This window comes from Halichondria panicea, chromosome 7, assembly GCF_963675165.1.
Source record: "Halichondria panicea chromosome 7, odHalPani1.1, whole genome shotgun sequence".
NCBI lineage: Eukaryota > Metazoa > Porifera > Demospongiae > Suberitida > Halichondriidae > Halichondria > Halichondria panicea.
In genome coordinates, this window is record NC_087383.1 from 3,972,392 (window position 1) to 3,987,375 (window position 14,984).

The 14,984-nt window shown below is 46.8% G+C and overlaps 2 protein-coding genes and 2 long non-coding RNA genes across 5 annotated transcripts; all 4 read left to right on the top strand.

The window, feature by feature from the left end:
- The first annotated feature begins 54 nt into the window (after positions 1-54).
- LOC135338782 (protein EFR3 homolog B-like) lies at positions 55-1,253 on the top strand. Of its 2 annotated transcripts, XR_010395747.1 has the most exons (4): positions 55-260; positions 487-621; positions 817-941; positions 1,106-1,237. XR_010395747.1 is itself a non-coding variant. In XM_064534873.1 (3 exons), exons 1-3 carry the CDS (start codon positions 55-57, stop codon positions 821-823), a joined length of 348 nt encoding a protein of 115 aa, XP_064390943.1. In that variant the 3' UTR covers positions 824-1,253. The 2 variants fall into 2 exon arrangements, 1 of the variants encoding a protein (XP_064390943.1); XM_064534873.1 differs by having other exon boundaries at positions 817-1,253.
- Positions 1,120-5,344, top strand: LOC135338966 (protein EFR3 homolog B-like). The gene is made up of 6 exons (XM_064535058.1): positions 1,120-1,268; positions 1,462-1,593; positions 3,285-3,484; positions 3,950-4,229; positions 5,003-5,215; positions 5,335-5,344. The coding sequence occupies exons 1-6, from the start codon at positions 1,120-1,122 to the stop codon at positions 5,342-5,344; spliced, it is 984 nt and encodes a 327-aa protein (XP_064391128.1).
- Positions 5,345-5,444: 100 nt separating this feature from the next.
- LOC135338793 (uncharacterized) lies at positions 5,445-9,902 on the top strand. The gene is made up of 4 exons (XR_010395765.1): positions 5,445-5,818; positions 6,305-6,433; positions 6,854-6,981; positions 9,565-9,902. It is a non-coding gene; the product is annotated as an uncharacterized LOC135338793 (long non-coding RNA).
- A 777-nt stretch (positions 9,903-10,679) lies between these two features.
- LOC135338786 (uncharacterized) lies at positions 10,680-11,789 on the top strand. Its single transcript, XR_010395753.1, has 3 exons — positions 10,680-11,163; positions 11,337-11,389; positions 11,436-11,789. It is a non-coding gene; the product is annotated as an uncharacterized LOC135338786 (long non-coding RNA).
- The last annotated feature ends 3,195 nt before the right edge of the window (positions 11,790-14,984 follow it).

Genomic DNA, 14,984 nt, shown 5'->3' on the forward strand with positions numbered 1-14,984 from the left:
GCTAAGTTTACAGCTTGGTCTACTATAAATCAAGACACAGAACTAGATCTAACTATGGCGACGTGCTTCTGCTGCCCCAAACCTCGCTACAAACGGCTGGTTGATGGGCTCTTCCCAGAGGACCCTCAAACACCCACACCTGTGTCTGCTAATATGGACAAGCTGCTCTTCTTTGCTCAAACCTCCCCTGACCATCTGGACAATATTGGAGAGTACCCCGCTCTGAGACTGCGTCGGAGCCTGCAAAGAGAGAAAAACGGGTTAGACGACTATTTCAGAGACGTAGACATACCTGTACAATGTCGACATGTCATATATAGCTAGGGGAAATTTATCAACCATCCCCATACCTCCGGAACAGAAAATGGTGTATATATGTGGCTGGGAACTTTAAATGTTATATCTATGATACAACTATAGTATCCAATGGCTTTTTCTCACAAACATGGTACAAAATACCATTTTCATGCCCCTCCCTCCCCCCAGGCATGTGGCTCTGCAAGTGACGGAGAAGCTGCTGTCCGCCTGTGACTCACAAAAGCTCCAGTTGATTGTGGATAGCTACCTGGATATACTGCATAATATGCTGGAAACTAGCAACACAGAACGGCCACCAATTCGGTGAGTAGGGAGTGTGTGTGGGTGTGGGAGTGTGGTGTGTGTGGGTGTGTGTGTGTGTGTGTGGGTGGGTGGGTGAGTGCAGAGAGTGAACTTGTATCTTCACGATTAGATTGCATGTACATATACTTTTCATTTTGTAAATAGTGTATTGTGTATACAACACATTGACGACCCTTCCTCCACACACACACACAGTTTGTGAAGTTTGCCGAGTGAGAGGAAGGGAACACCCCCTACCACAGACAGTACGACTTCCTCATCCACCGCTTTGCCTCTCTTAGCCTCACCAAGAATGTCGATGACGCCGACAAATATCACGAGTATTGCCATTTACTGTTTTGAAATGAGTTTGAGTGGCCACAGGTCGAAGTGTTAGGTGTCATATTTTAACTGTACTGCCCTTAGGGTGCTCTGTCACATGCATTACTTGTGATCACATTGCTTTCATCACCAACTCCACCCCTCCCCACTACACCTCACACAGGACACAGGACGCGAATGGCTGGGTTGCAAGGGCTGAGGGGAGTGATAAAGAAGATTGGTCGGCAAGACAACCTCCAGATGAACATTTGGGACCTAGATCACATGAACAAGATAGTGCCACCCTTCCTCTTCAATATGCACAGTCACAGTGTCGCCCAGTCAAGGTATACTATAATTATGTAATAACATTAATAGTATCTACAAGTTGCTGCTCCTGGAGCACTGGCTAATACACAATCATACATACTGTAGCTTCAATGAGCGACTTACACGCACCATTACCCATTGGTGGCCTTAGGCAATGTGTATGAGTATATGCAGTGTGTGCCCATAGTAACCCCCCTCCCACTCTGACAGAGAGTCTGGTGAGATCCAGCCTCTTGTGGAGGAGGGGGACAGTCTGGGAGGGTACTCTCAGGATAGTCTCACTGAGCTCATCACTTTTGCCGGACTCTCTCACATCGACAGTGTCCTCAAGCCAATACTGCAGTAAGTCAGTCAATGCCTCGTGTGCGTAGGTGCTACTTGTAGGCAAGGTGGTTTCCCTAATGTATATGTATATAGTGTACATGCGTAGGTATTACAACACTGTACTTGTAGGCAAGGTGGTTTCCCTAATATATATGTATACAGTGTACATGCGTAGGTATTACAACACTGTACTTGTAGGCAAGGTGGTTTCCCTAACTTAAATCGAACTGCATGTTCAGCAGGAGTGCATTAGGATTCTTATTGAACTCCTGATATTAGTAAAGTGCTATGACTATTGTGCAATGTTGTCTCAGCAGGTCTAGTAGCCTCGATCCCAGGCCTTACTTTTCCTTGCTGTTGTCACTGTTCATCCATAAATCATAAGAAAGACATAGTGAGGCAGCAAAGAAAGAAATGGGCGTACAGTTAAGAAAAAGTAAGGCCTGGTTCGGGAAATCGCGTGATCCACAAGGATTTTTATGAACGTGGGCGATATGTAGCCCACAATCGTGACGTAAGATATTCTCCCACGCATTCAGAGTTAATTAATAAGACTGTACTGAGACAACACCAAGCTGTGCTGCAAGTCAGATCAGAGAACCAGCGTGGCCAGCTCTGGTGGCAGTAGCTACCTGCTATATGATAATGATGACTAAGCTATTCTTGATCTATACTATCAGTAGACTATATAATAGCATGTAGAAAGACACAAGAAAAGGTGGATAGTCTGATAGAATCTGAACATAATAACTAGTAGATCATCTAGCTAAGCCTAAGGTATAGCTAGCTATAGTGCTTGCAAACTTCCAGTTCCAAGTCCATGTCCAGCTTGCTGCAGGCAAAGTTTTATTAGTCATAGATCTCTACGTGGGCAGTCCAACATCTCTAGCTCAGCATTCCCACGCTCATTTTCACCCTTCTACCACCCTTCTACCCTCACACGACTTCCCGATACAGGCTCTCCTTTTTCCTAACTCTACGTCTATTTCTTTCTTTATTCCTCCAATTAATACCGTATTTTATCTCATTGAACGATTAATACAGTATTTTATCTTATTGAACGATTGTGATAAAGAACAGAAAAAGGAGAGCCTGTGTAGAGGCTACAGGTCTAGCACCATGACAACCATTGTCTCATTTCCTGTGTGTAACACTCCATTGCTTCCCTTGTAGACACTTTGACCTAAACAAACTATGGATATGAGACAAGGAATTCACAGCTGGTGTGTACGTCATCGTCGTGGAAGCCATGCAGGTACACGTATATACATGCACTGGTGGCCAAGTGTCTCACCATAGTGTATAGTGCATCATACTTGATAAAATATATACTATACGGTACCTACATGTACATGTGTATTGTACTTTCCACTCACATGTACCCCCTCAGTGTACAGTATTTATCATGTACCCCCCACAGCCCCCCACATGTACATGTGTATTGTGCTTTCCACTCACATGTACCCCCTCTTATCATGTACCCCCCACAGCCCCCCACTGTACAGTATCCACACACATGTATGTACCCCCACAGCCCCCCAGTGTACATTATCCACTTACATGTACCCCCACAGCCCCCAGGGTACATTATCCACTGTACATGTACCCCCACAGCCCCCCAGTGTACATTATCCACTTACATGTACCCCCACAGCCCCCCAGTGTTCATTATCCACTGTATATGTATCCCCACGCCCCCCAGTGTACAGTATCTATCATGTACCCCCCACAGCCTCCCAGGGTAACATTATCCACTTACATGTACCCCCACAGAGACAGGATCGGTACAAGGCCGTCCAATTGCTGGTGGACCACCTGGATGCCAAGGTGAAGGAGTCCTGGGAGACCAAACAAGGGATCCTCGGCACACTCTCTAAGTGTGTTGCCGTGGCAGCAGACAGCTCTCTAGGTGAGTCTCCATGGTAAAGTACTTGTACGGTTGCACACACTATTTTTGGGCCATTTTCTAAAGAAGGCTATACGCATTTATTCTTCGTACTTAGATGCTTTCATAGCTGTTATTAAAGTTTGTACATGACATTGTATGTTTTGACACTGGCTTAATCTTCATAATTATACGTACCCGTCTTACTAGAATATTTTGCGGGTGAAAAACCTTTTCGAATGAGCCAAATCAGCAGAAAATTTGACCCTTTGCGATTTAACTATTGCGTTCTGGCAAGGATCGTGTGTATTTACTAGTATTAATTTAGGTTTTGCGGATATTATTGTTGCGAATTGATCAACCCTCGCAAAATTCGCAAAATGTTTGATGCTCGCAAAACAATCTAGTAATACCGTAGTGTGGTTTAATTCCACGCTTTAAATCTGCATACATGTATTTACATTACTTAGCTTGTGTCCACTCATGCAGGTCCGTCTGTACTGGATATATTCCGTACACTGGTCCGCCACCTCCGTATCTCCATAGAAACCGTTTCAGAAGGCCCCTCCGACCTCACCTCCTCTCTGACCTTTCAGCAATCCATCACTATCACTGTGGAGGAGTTTGCAGGAGTCCTTCCCGACTATCACAAGCCAGATATACTGGGGCTCATCAGCTCTTATGTACCCGTGGCCTCAGGGGGTCTTGATAGCGGAGCCACCACTGGACTATCTGTACATCCTCTGGCAGCTCAGGACACTCAAAACAGGTGAGAATTGTATTTTAAAGCAGTTGCTTCATTTAGCTATTTGTGTACATGTACGTGTTTAGTTTCCTGTCATAAACACTGTTTGTACATGTACGTGTTCTCTGATTCTGGTGCCTTCGTGAATCCTGTTTATAGCAGTAACCTTTGAGTAGACTATGATATTATGTTATACTTATTGTCCATACATCAGAATTTATGGCAGTAAACCTCCGAGGACGTGGGCGAGGCCAAGGATGGTTTACGTTTGCCATAAATTCGAATGTAGTGGACAGTAAGTGTTATATACCCACTTGAATGAAAAGTACTTGTTACCTAAGCTACCTTACCTTGGATACAACTAGCTAACAGTCTCAAAAACTATTGAGGCAAAAAGGTTGTGCGTATAGCTTTTAGCCAGTGCTAAGCTTCTAGCTCTACGCACTAACTTAATTGTCAATGTCCAAGCAGTGAGCCCCACCCATCCTCCAGCCTTCCTGGTGTTTAGTGAGCCCCACCCATCTGTCCTGCCTTTGTCAACAAGTGTCTAGCTTCTTTTTGGCTGTGTAGATCTAGTATAAATCAGTGCGCCCTCAAGGCAAGGGAGTTTATGAGGAATGTGCTCCAGGGCTGGGGTTTATGGTAGTTAAACCCCAGCCAGTTGCTATGATACAGATCCCAAGTGGGGAATATTATAGAGGATGATCTGCTTATAATTATGTGACCATGCACAATAGACTGTGTGCATTACTAAGTGTTTAAGCTTCCATAATTGTATTCTCTCCTTTATTATGCAGCCCCATGTTGACTACCTCCCTGGTCAAGTTTTGGAGGGCGGTGGCTGACACCTGTCACGCATCAGTGCTGGAGACTGCGTTCCCAGGGCAACTGTTTGCCTCCCTCATCCAATTGCTCCTCATTCGAGAGCCCAGCACACAGCTAGATGTGGCCCTACTCTGGCATCGTCTCGTAGATCACCATGCCAAAAAGGACAAGATTCCTCTCAACACGTGCGTGTGTGTGTGTGTGTGTGTGTGTGTGTGTGTGTGTGTCGGTGCGTGCGTGCGTGCACCTTGCTATGTTCAGTGTACATTTGAGGCACACTAGATTTTATTTGTTAGTTACACAGGTCCATATGAGCTTTTGTGTTAACTTTCACTATGTATACAATCATGTGCAGTGCTTACAGCTACATGTACGTGTATTTATACCCTTCCTTTGTGCAGTGATTGGGTGAGTCTGGAGGCTGTAAGGCTCTCACTGGGTGTGGTTTTGAAAGGATTCCTCTCTAAAACAGTCAACTCTCTCTTCACCAATCTCCTGGAACTGGCCAAAGCTCTCTGCACTAGCCCTGCTAACACACTCGCTTTCTACCAACTCGTATTTCTCCTGACACTGGAATTCTCTTATTAAGGGCTCTCAGATATACTGGTCTTCCTACACCAGCTGCAAGAGCTTGCTGTGAAGGAGAAAGGCCTTGAGGCACATCACAGAGTGATGCTACATACTACAGTGGCGGGTGTGCTGTATATAGCGTCCAAGATTAGTCGAAACGAGGTACTTAAGACGCACATCGATGGAGTGATTGCTAAGGAGGGAGACAGCTCCGAAGGGTGAGCAGGGTGTCATACAGGGGGGAAGGGGGATATCCCCCTCTAGCTCCAATACCCCCTAAGATTTACATTTAGGTACTAGTCGGAGTTCATAGCTGGCAATTTTACATACTAACAGCAAGAGTTCATGATAAAGGTCTATTATGAACTCTCTTGCTAACAGTTGACCTTTTTTTTAGCAAAATTTTTTAGTCACTTTTCTTATTACCCCCTCTATTTCAAAATCCTGTATGACACCCTGGTGAGTATGGGGCAGTCTTGTACATGTGTGGGGGGACAGTATTGAGGGTTGAGTATACCTACCAGATCACGAAATTCCTGAATGGGCGGGCGCAGGAGTTGTTCTAATTATTTTGCTTTGTTGATCCTTTACCTGTCAATTTGGTAACGATCATCCCATGTATATACTAATTACAATGTTGTTTGCATGGGAGTAGATCTTTACCAAATGCATTAATTTTGATGTGTTTTTCTTTTACCTTCTAGAGTGGTAGTAAGAAGAAGTGCAGTCATCTAGACATGGAGGAGAAGCTGCTCAAGAGATCTCAAATCATGGATCCTGGTGTCATGGCTGAGCTGGAGTGAGAATTGGAACTGGCCAACAGCAAGGCAGATGTGAGTAGTTTTAAATTAGCATGTACGCAAGCACACTGTGTCTGTGGTACATGTATATCAGACTAGTCTTACAGGTTGCAGTAGATTTGTTGTGTCATATCCGCGAGGTACCGGTCTAAGCAGATGTTACATGTACGTGCCCATTCATATCTCTCACGCTAGAGGTTAGGGGTCACGTGACTGCGATTAGGTTTTGGGGGAATACAGAAAGAGGGGCCCCTGTGATTAGCAGTATTAAGAGCCTCATTTAGCCCCTCCCCCCCTAATCGAAACTATAAGTGAGAGGCATGCATTAGCACATTGCAGTTTGCAACACTCGTTATATTATTAGTGAGTTTTCATGATTTTAGTCCATTTATCATCTGTTGGTTTAAGTTACCGTAATGTCGGTTTATCATGTTTTCCTGTTCCTTTGCACAGTTTGTGTGTGTTATGTCACTGTGATCGACCCACCCCATGCTGGAGGTTGATGTGAGTTAATTGAGACTGAGAATGATGCCCTGTCAGTAATGAACCCGAACACTCACTCATGCCTTCAAGAAGTTTAGGTAAGAACTAATATTATTTTTACCAAAGTTGTGGTTAAAGAGTTTATAATACTGTAGGACTGGAAATATTTCGTATTTTAAATATTCATACAGCCACGTTGAGCCTATTGCTGTAGAATAGTTTGTAGTTTTATTTTTCGTACAGTGCATGTATGATGCTCTACAGTACGAAATATACAAACATTTTCACCATACAACCTCTACTTATACGGTATGTCACAAATACTCACTATTGTCAGGGTTTCAAGCAGGATTTTTAGCTAAGGGGGGAAATGACGACGGCCGTACGTTGTTGAACATTTGGGGGGGTTCGGGGGGCAGCCACAGGAAAAATTTGGCGGAATGATTGTCCAAGGTGCAATTTGGAGGTTTTGTGCTTAAAACTATTCAGTCTAGTTCCTTACTGCATTGTACACCTTCAGAGCTTATGGTCCCACTATGTACATGCACTGCCTATGGTCCCACTATGTACATGCACTGCTTATGGTCCCACTATGTACATGCACTGCTTATGGCCCCACTATGTACATGCACTGCTTATGGCCCCACTATGTACATGCACTGCCTATGGCCCCACTATGTACATGCACTGCCTATGGCCCCACTATGTACATGCACTGCCTATGGTCCCACTATGTACATGCACTGCCTATGGCCCCACTATGTACATGCACTGCCTATGGTCCCACTATGTACATGCACTGCCTATGGTCCCACTATGTACATGCACTGCCTATGGCCCCACTATGTACATGCACTGCTTATGGCCCCACTATGTACATGCACTGCCTATGGCCCCACTATGTACATGCACTGCCTATGGCCCCACTATGTACATGCACTGCCTATGGCCCCACTATGTACATGCACTGCCTATGGCCCCACTATGTACATGCACTGCCTATGGTCCCACTATGTACACGCACTGCCTATGGTCCCACTATGTACACGCACTGCCTATGGTCCCACTATGTACACGCACTGCCTATGGTCCCACTATGTACACGCACTGCCTATGGTCCCACTATGTACACGCACTGCCTATGGTCCCACTATGTACACGCACTGCCTATGGTCCCACTATGTACACGCACTGCCTATGGTCCCACTATGTACACGCACTGCCTATGGTCCCACTATGTACACGCACTGCCTATGGTCCCACTATGTACACGCACTGCCTATGGTCCCACTATGTACACGCACTGCCTATGGTCCCACTATGTACACGCACTGCCTATGGCCCCACTATGTACACGCACTGCCTATGGCCCCACTATGTACACGCACTGCCTATGGTCCCACTATGTACATGCACTGCTTATGGCCCCACTATGTACATGCACTGCCTATGGTCCCACTATGTACATGCACTGCCTATGACCCCACTATGTACATGCACTGCCTATGGTCCCACTATGTACACCTATGGTCCCACTAAGTACATGCACTGCCTATGGCCCCACTATGTACATGCACTGTTTGATGTCCTTTGCAGTACTTCGTACTAACAGTTTCTTCAGCCTTCACACTGCTTTCCATACATTCAGTGGACGGTTAGTAACTACATATATATCATATCTGCTGGTATGTGCAAGCTAGTCCCCGCCCATTCTCCATTTCAGATCCTCACCATAATTTGTATGTGAGTTTCCATATATATCACCAAGAGTAGATCGTGAGAGCATTTACTATAATATTGATGCCCCCTTATAGCGGGTAATTTTTGATGGTCTCGCAGATCAGCCATTTTTGTAACCCTTAAAAAGTACCCATTTAACATACAGGCCATCATTGTGTTGTTTGCATAGCAACATTGTATGGTATTTTGTTGTTTTGTGGTAATGCAGTGAGCAAACAGCTGTACCACTACCACATAGTGGTTGTATTACCTGTGTGTGTGTGTGTACATGATCGACCACCATGCAATTTGAGTTTGCATGCAGCAAAAATGCAAAAATAGTCATCATGATAATGTGTGTATCTGTAGCCTCCACCGAGGCATCAGCACCCGCGGTGCTTTCATTAATACATGTACCTGCAATTATATATACCTTTAGTTAATCACATTAACTAATGTGGTGACATGTAGTACTAATGTGATGATGTCATTATTCTACAACATGGGGGGGAAGAACCACCCCCCCAATAGATGAAACCCTGACTAACTGATACAGTACCAGAAATGCAAACTTTATATGGGGAAAAAAAACGGGCAATAGTCTCTAGACACAATCAGCATCATGTATTGTGTATTTTGCCTAAGCCATAATCAGTACATACTGTATAGCAGGTCATTTTCGTGGGATAAAAAATCCGAGACAAAAACGTAGGCGTGGTGCAGCAGTGATTTCGTGTGTAAAAATTCCCTTTGCTTCACTGCATTGCATGCGTTCCGGTCAACCATGCCTACGTTTTCGTGAGTGATAAATATTCGTCAAGGTTTAGCTTGCCCACGGAAACTATACCCAGGACGCTATACGTACGGTACGGTATACTGTACCACTTTATCACCTGTTTCAAGTACTCTTCCTTCTCCCGTTACTTTGTAGCACTCGAATATGTCCACCTCGTCCACTGCAGGCACACTGCTCTGCTCCAGCTCCTTACAGCGATCCAGTGCCTTCTTGAGGTCTTCCTCCATCACAAGTCTCTCTTGCACAGCAGACTGGGTAATAGATTGCATGGTGGTCATGTACACACACACAGGTATACAGATACAACCATCACAGCATCGTGGTAGTGGTACAGTAGTTATAATAAAGGTACAGTAGACTCTCGCTATTCCGACTCTCTGAAGTACGGCCTGAAATGTGGCCAACTCGCTATTCTGTATACTTGCTGCCCCAAACTAGTAATTTTATACGTATACATTTTGGGTGTGGTTTAGCAGAAAAACTGTATGGGGGGAGTGGTTGGGATGTACAATGAGAGGCATTGTGTGTGTGTGTGAGGTGTGTGGGGGGAGAGGGGTTGTGTGCAATGTGTGTGTATGTGAGGTGTGTGTGTGGGGGGAGAGGGGTTGTGTGAATTGTGTGTGTATGTGAGGTGTGTGGGGGGGGGAGGAGAGGGGTTGTGTGCATTGTGTGTGTATGTGAGGTGTGTGGGGGGGAGAGGGGTTGTGTGCATTGTGTGTGTATGTGAGGTGTGTGGGGGGGAGGGGTTGTGTGCATTGTGTGTGTATGTGAGGTGTGTATAGGGGGAGAGGGGCTGTGTGCATTGTGTGTGTATGTGAGGTGTGTGGGAGGGAGAGGGGTTGTGTGCATTGTGTGTGTTTGTGAGGTGTGGGGGGGAGAGGGGTTGTGTGCATTGTGTGTGTATGTGAGGTGTGTGGGGGGGGAGAGGGGTTGTGTGTGTATGTGAGGTGTGTGTGGGGGGAGAGGGGGCTGTGTGCATGTGTGTGTATGTGAGGTGTGTGTGGGGGAGAGGGGTTGTGTGCATTGTGTGTATATGTGAGGTGTGTGTGTGGGGGGGGAGAGGGGTTGTGTGCATTGTGTGTGTATGTTAGGTGTGTGGGGGGGGGGCTGTGTGCATTGTGTGTGTATGTGAGGTGTGTGGGGGGGAGAGGGGTTGTGTGCAATGTGTGTGGGGGGAGAGGGGTTGTGTGCATTGTGTGTGTATGTGAGGTGTGTGGGGGGGAGAGGGGTTGTGTGTGTGTGTGTATGTGAGGTGTGTGTGGGGGGGGAGAGAGGTTATGTGCATTGTGTGTGTATGTGAGGTGTGTGGGGGGGACAGAGGTTGTGTGCATTGTGTGTGTGGGGAGAGGGGTTGTGTGCATTGTGTACACAGCCAAAAATCCACGGGTCCGTTTCAGGCCGTTGGTTGAAAACGGGCCGTTACGGGCCCGTGAACGGCCTGTATACAGGATGTAGCCTACCCACGTCCTGTATACAGGCCGTTCTCACGGGCTGTAAACAGGACGTTAGCCCACATCCTGTTTACAGCCCGTGGATACGGGCCTGTATCAGGGCGTAGCACCCACGTCCTGTATACAGGCTGTTGCAGCTGTAGCTTATGCGCATGCGCTAGCTTGGGGCAGGATGACGTCACCTGACTACAAAAAGAGAATGAGACAGACAGCTCTGAGAAAAAATCCTGCTGCTTGTCACAAGAGGAGCTGCTGGTCCAAAAAGACAACTTGAAGAGGACTATACACTATTAGTCTACCTGTGAACAAAAAAGGTGAAGCTGTAGCAGCATGTTATTATGTTATATTATTTTTATTGAACTTTCTCATAGCAGTTTGTGTTCCTCTAGTTCCACAGCTATTTCAAATCTGTAGTGAATTTGACCTCTAGTGTAGTTGGCAGCAAAGGTCTGTAAATTTCACCTCTACTGTATGTTTATAAATTCAGGTTTGCACGTTGTTATGGACTTTTGAAGTTGGAACACTGGTCAATTTTACAAGGTAAACGTTTCGTTTTGCTTCTTCATTTAAATTATCCTCCTTCCAGTTAGAACAGTTACAGCTGTCAAGTATGAGAGCTAGCTACTTCTCCAAACAGCTAGGTTCTACTGGAAGCTATAACCTTTGACCAGACTCGCCCACCACCAATATTCAGCAGCTGCCGTTTTCAATTTGCATTGCACAAGTCTACCAACACTGCTCTACCTCTGAGCCACAGCTTGACTAGAAACACAGAGCAAGGATTGAACTGCAGTGTTTCAGGCTCATGAACATGTAATAAGTAGCTTAGACTGCTAGCTAGCTCAGGTCAATATGACAATAACACAAAACATAGTCTACAAACCTTTTTGCGTGCTGTATTGCTATTTTACTGTGTACAAATTGTCAAGATGATTCAAAAGTTGAATAGTGCTTGTAGGAAGTAAAAATATGAGCCATATTCCATACTTCCCTGGGGGAAGTAAATATGGCTCATATTCACTGGAAATCGCCTAGGATACGGAGTGAATCAGTAAATAACTATGTAAGGTGTGTGTGGGGGGAGAGGGGTTGTGTGCATTGTGTGTGTATGTGAAATGTGTGGAGGGAGAGAGAGGTTATGTGCAATGTGTGTGTATGTGTGTGTGGGGGAAGAGGGGTTGTGTGCATTGTGTGTGTATGTGAGGTGTGTGGGAGGGAGAGGGGTTGTGTGCATTGTGTGTGTATGTGAGGTGTGTGGAGGGAGAGAGGGGTTGTGTGCATTGTGTGTGTATGTGAGGTGTGTGGGGGGGGAGAGGAGTTGTGTGCATTGTGTGTGTTTGTGAGGTGTGGGTGCGTGTGTATGTGAGGTAAGGGGGGGGAGAGGAGTTGTGTGCATTGTGTGTGTATGTGAGGTGTGTGTGGGGGGAGAGGGGTTGTGTGCATTGTGTGTGTATGTGAGGTGTGTGGGGGGGGAGAGGGGCTGTATGCATTGTGTGTGTATGTGAAGTGTGTAGGGGGGAGAGGGGTTGTGTGCATTGTGTGTGTATGTGAAATGTTTGGGGGGGAGAGGGGTTGTGTGCATTGTGTGTGTATGTGAGGTGTGTGGGGGGGGAGAGGGGTTGTGTGCATTGTGTGTGTATGTGAGGTGTGTAGGGGGGAGAGGGGTTGTGTGCATTGTGTGTGTTTGTGAGGTGTGGGGGGGAGAGGGCTGTGTGCATTGTGTGTGTATGTGAGGTGTGTGGGGGGGAGAGGGGTTGTGTGCATTGTGTGTGTATGTGAGGTGTGTGGGGGGGAAAGGGGTTGTGTGCATTGTGTGTGTGTAGGGGGGGGGAGAGGGGTTGTGTGCATTGTGTGTGTATGTGAGGCGTGTGTGGGGGGAGAGGGGTTGTGTGCATTGTGTGTGTATGTGAGGTGTGTGTGGGGGGGGGAGAGGGGCTGTATGTATTGTGTGTGTATGTGAAGTGTGTAGGGGGGAGAGGGGTTGTGTGCATTGCGTGTGTATGTGAGGTGTTTGGGGGGGAGAGGGGTTGTGTGCATTGTGTGTGTATGTGAGGTGTGTGTGGGGGAGAGGGGTTGTGTGCATTGTGTGTATGTTAGGTGTGGGGGGGGGAAGGGATTATGTGTGTATGTGAGGTGTGTGGGGAGGAGAGGGGTTGTGTGCATTGTGTGTGTATGTGAGGTGTGTGGGGGGGGGAAGAGGGGTTGTGTGCATTGTGTGTGTATGTGAGGTGTGTGGGGGGAGAGGGGTTGTGCGCATTGTGTGGGTATGTGAGGTGTGTGGGGGGGGGGAAAGAGGGGTTGTGTGCATTGTGTGTGTATGTGAGGGTGTGTGGGGGGTGTGTGGGGGGGAGAGGGGTTGTGTGCATGCATTGTGTGTGTTTGTGAGGTGTGGGGGGGAGAGGGGCTGTGTGCATTGTGTGTGTATGTGAGGTGAGGGGGGGGGGGGAGGGGTTGTGTGCATTGTGTGTGTTTGTGAGGTGTGGGGGAGAGGGGCTGTGTGTGTGTGTGTGTGTGTATTTGAGGTGAGGGGGAGGGGTTGTGTGCATTGTGTGTGTATGTGAGGTGTGTGGGGGGGGGAGCGGGGTTGCGCGCATTGTGTGTGTATGTAAGGTGTGTGGGGGGAGAGGGGTTGTGTGCATTGTGTGTGTATGTGAGGTGTGTGGGGGGGACAGGGGTTGTGTGCATTGTGTGTGTATGTGAGGTGTGTGGGGGGAGAGGGGTTGTGTGCATTGTGTGTGTTTGTGAGGTGTGTGGGGGGGAGAGGGGATGTGTGCATTGTGTGTGTATGTGAGGTGTGTGGGGGGAGAGGGGTTGCGTGCATTGTGTGTGTATGTGAGGTGTGTGGGGGAAGAGGGGCTGTGTGTGTGTGTGTATGTGAGGTGAGGGGGGGAGAGGGGTTGTGTGCATTGTGTTGTGTGTGTATGTGAAGTGTGTGGGGGGGAGAGGGGTTGTGTGCATTGTGTGTGTGTATGTGAGGTGTGTGTGGGGGAGAGGGGTTGTGTGAATTGTGTGTGTATGTGAGGGATGTGGGGGGGGAGAGGGGTTGTGTGCATTGTGTGTGTATGTGAGGTGTGTGGGGGGGAGAGGGGTTGTGTTGATTGTGTGTGTATGTGAGGTGTGTGGGGTGGGAGAGGGGTTGTGTGCATTGGGTGTGTATGTGAGGTGTGTGGGGGGGGTTGTGTGTGTATATATGAGGTGTGTGGGGGGGGGGGGCTGTGTGTGTATATATGAGGTGTGTGGGGGGGGAGGGGTTGTGTGCATTGTGTGTGTATGTGAGGTGTGTGGAGGGGGAGAGGGGCTGTGTGCATTGTGTATGTATGTGAGGTGTGTGGGGGGGAGAGGGGTTGTGTGCATTGCGTGTGTATGTGAGACGTGTGTGGGGGAGGGGAGAGGGGTTGTGTGCATTGTGTGTGTATGTGTAGTGCGTGTGTGGTCTAACAGGGATAGGGAAATTAGCTTGTAGACCTAGGCGTGGAAAAACACGATAAACTCTTAAACCAACAGATATAACCAGACAATATTCATTGGAAAGTTAATAATTTTCTGCTGATTTGGCATTTTTTACCAACAAATAATATCTAGTCCAGTACTAATTTAATGTACATAGATGCAGTGCATAATGTAGGCCATAATCTGTACAGGTATACTGTACCACTTTTATCACCTGTTGTTTGTAGCACTCAAATATCTACTCCATCGGCACACTGCTCTGCTCCAACTCCTCACAGCGATCCAGTGCCTTCTTGAGCTCTTCCTCCATCACAAGTCTCTCTTGCACAGCAGACTGGGTAATAGATTGCATGGTGGTCATGTACACACACACAGGTATACAGATACAACCATCACAACATCGTGGTAGTGGTACAGTAGTTATAGTTGCTTAAAACCCGATACACAATTTCAGTCAATCAATTTTTCCATGCCCCACAGAGACGTAACCTATAGCTGTGCTCCATTTACCTCGGCTGGAAAAAATGTGAGTCAATTAGTGACTTTTTATGACATTTATTCCCGGAACTGAATCATAATAATATAACACTGTTAAAAATGTGTTGCTATTGTAACACCCAAAAGTGGGGTAAAACCATTGTACCAAATATGGCACTCATATATGGAGTTATTACAGCACCAGATT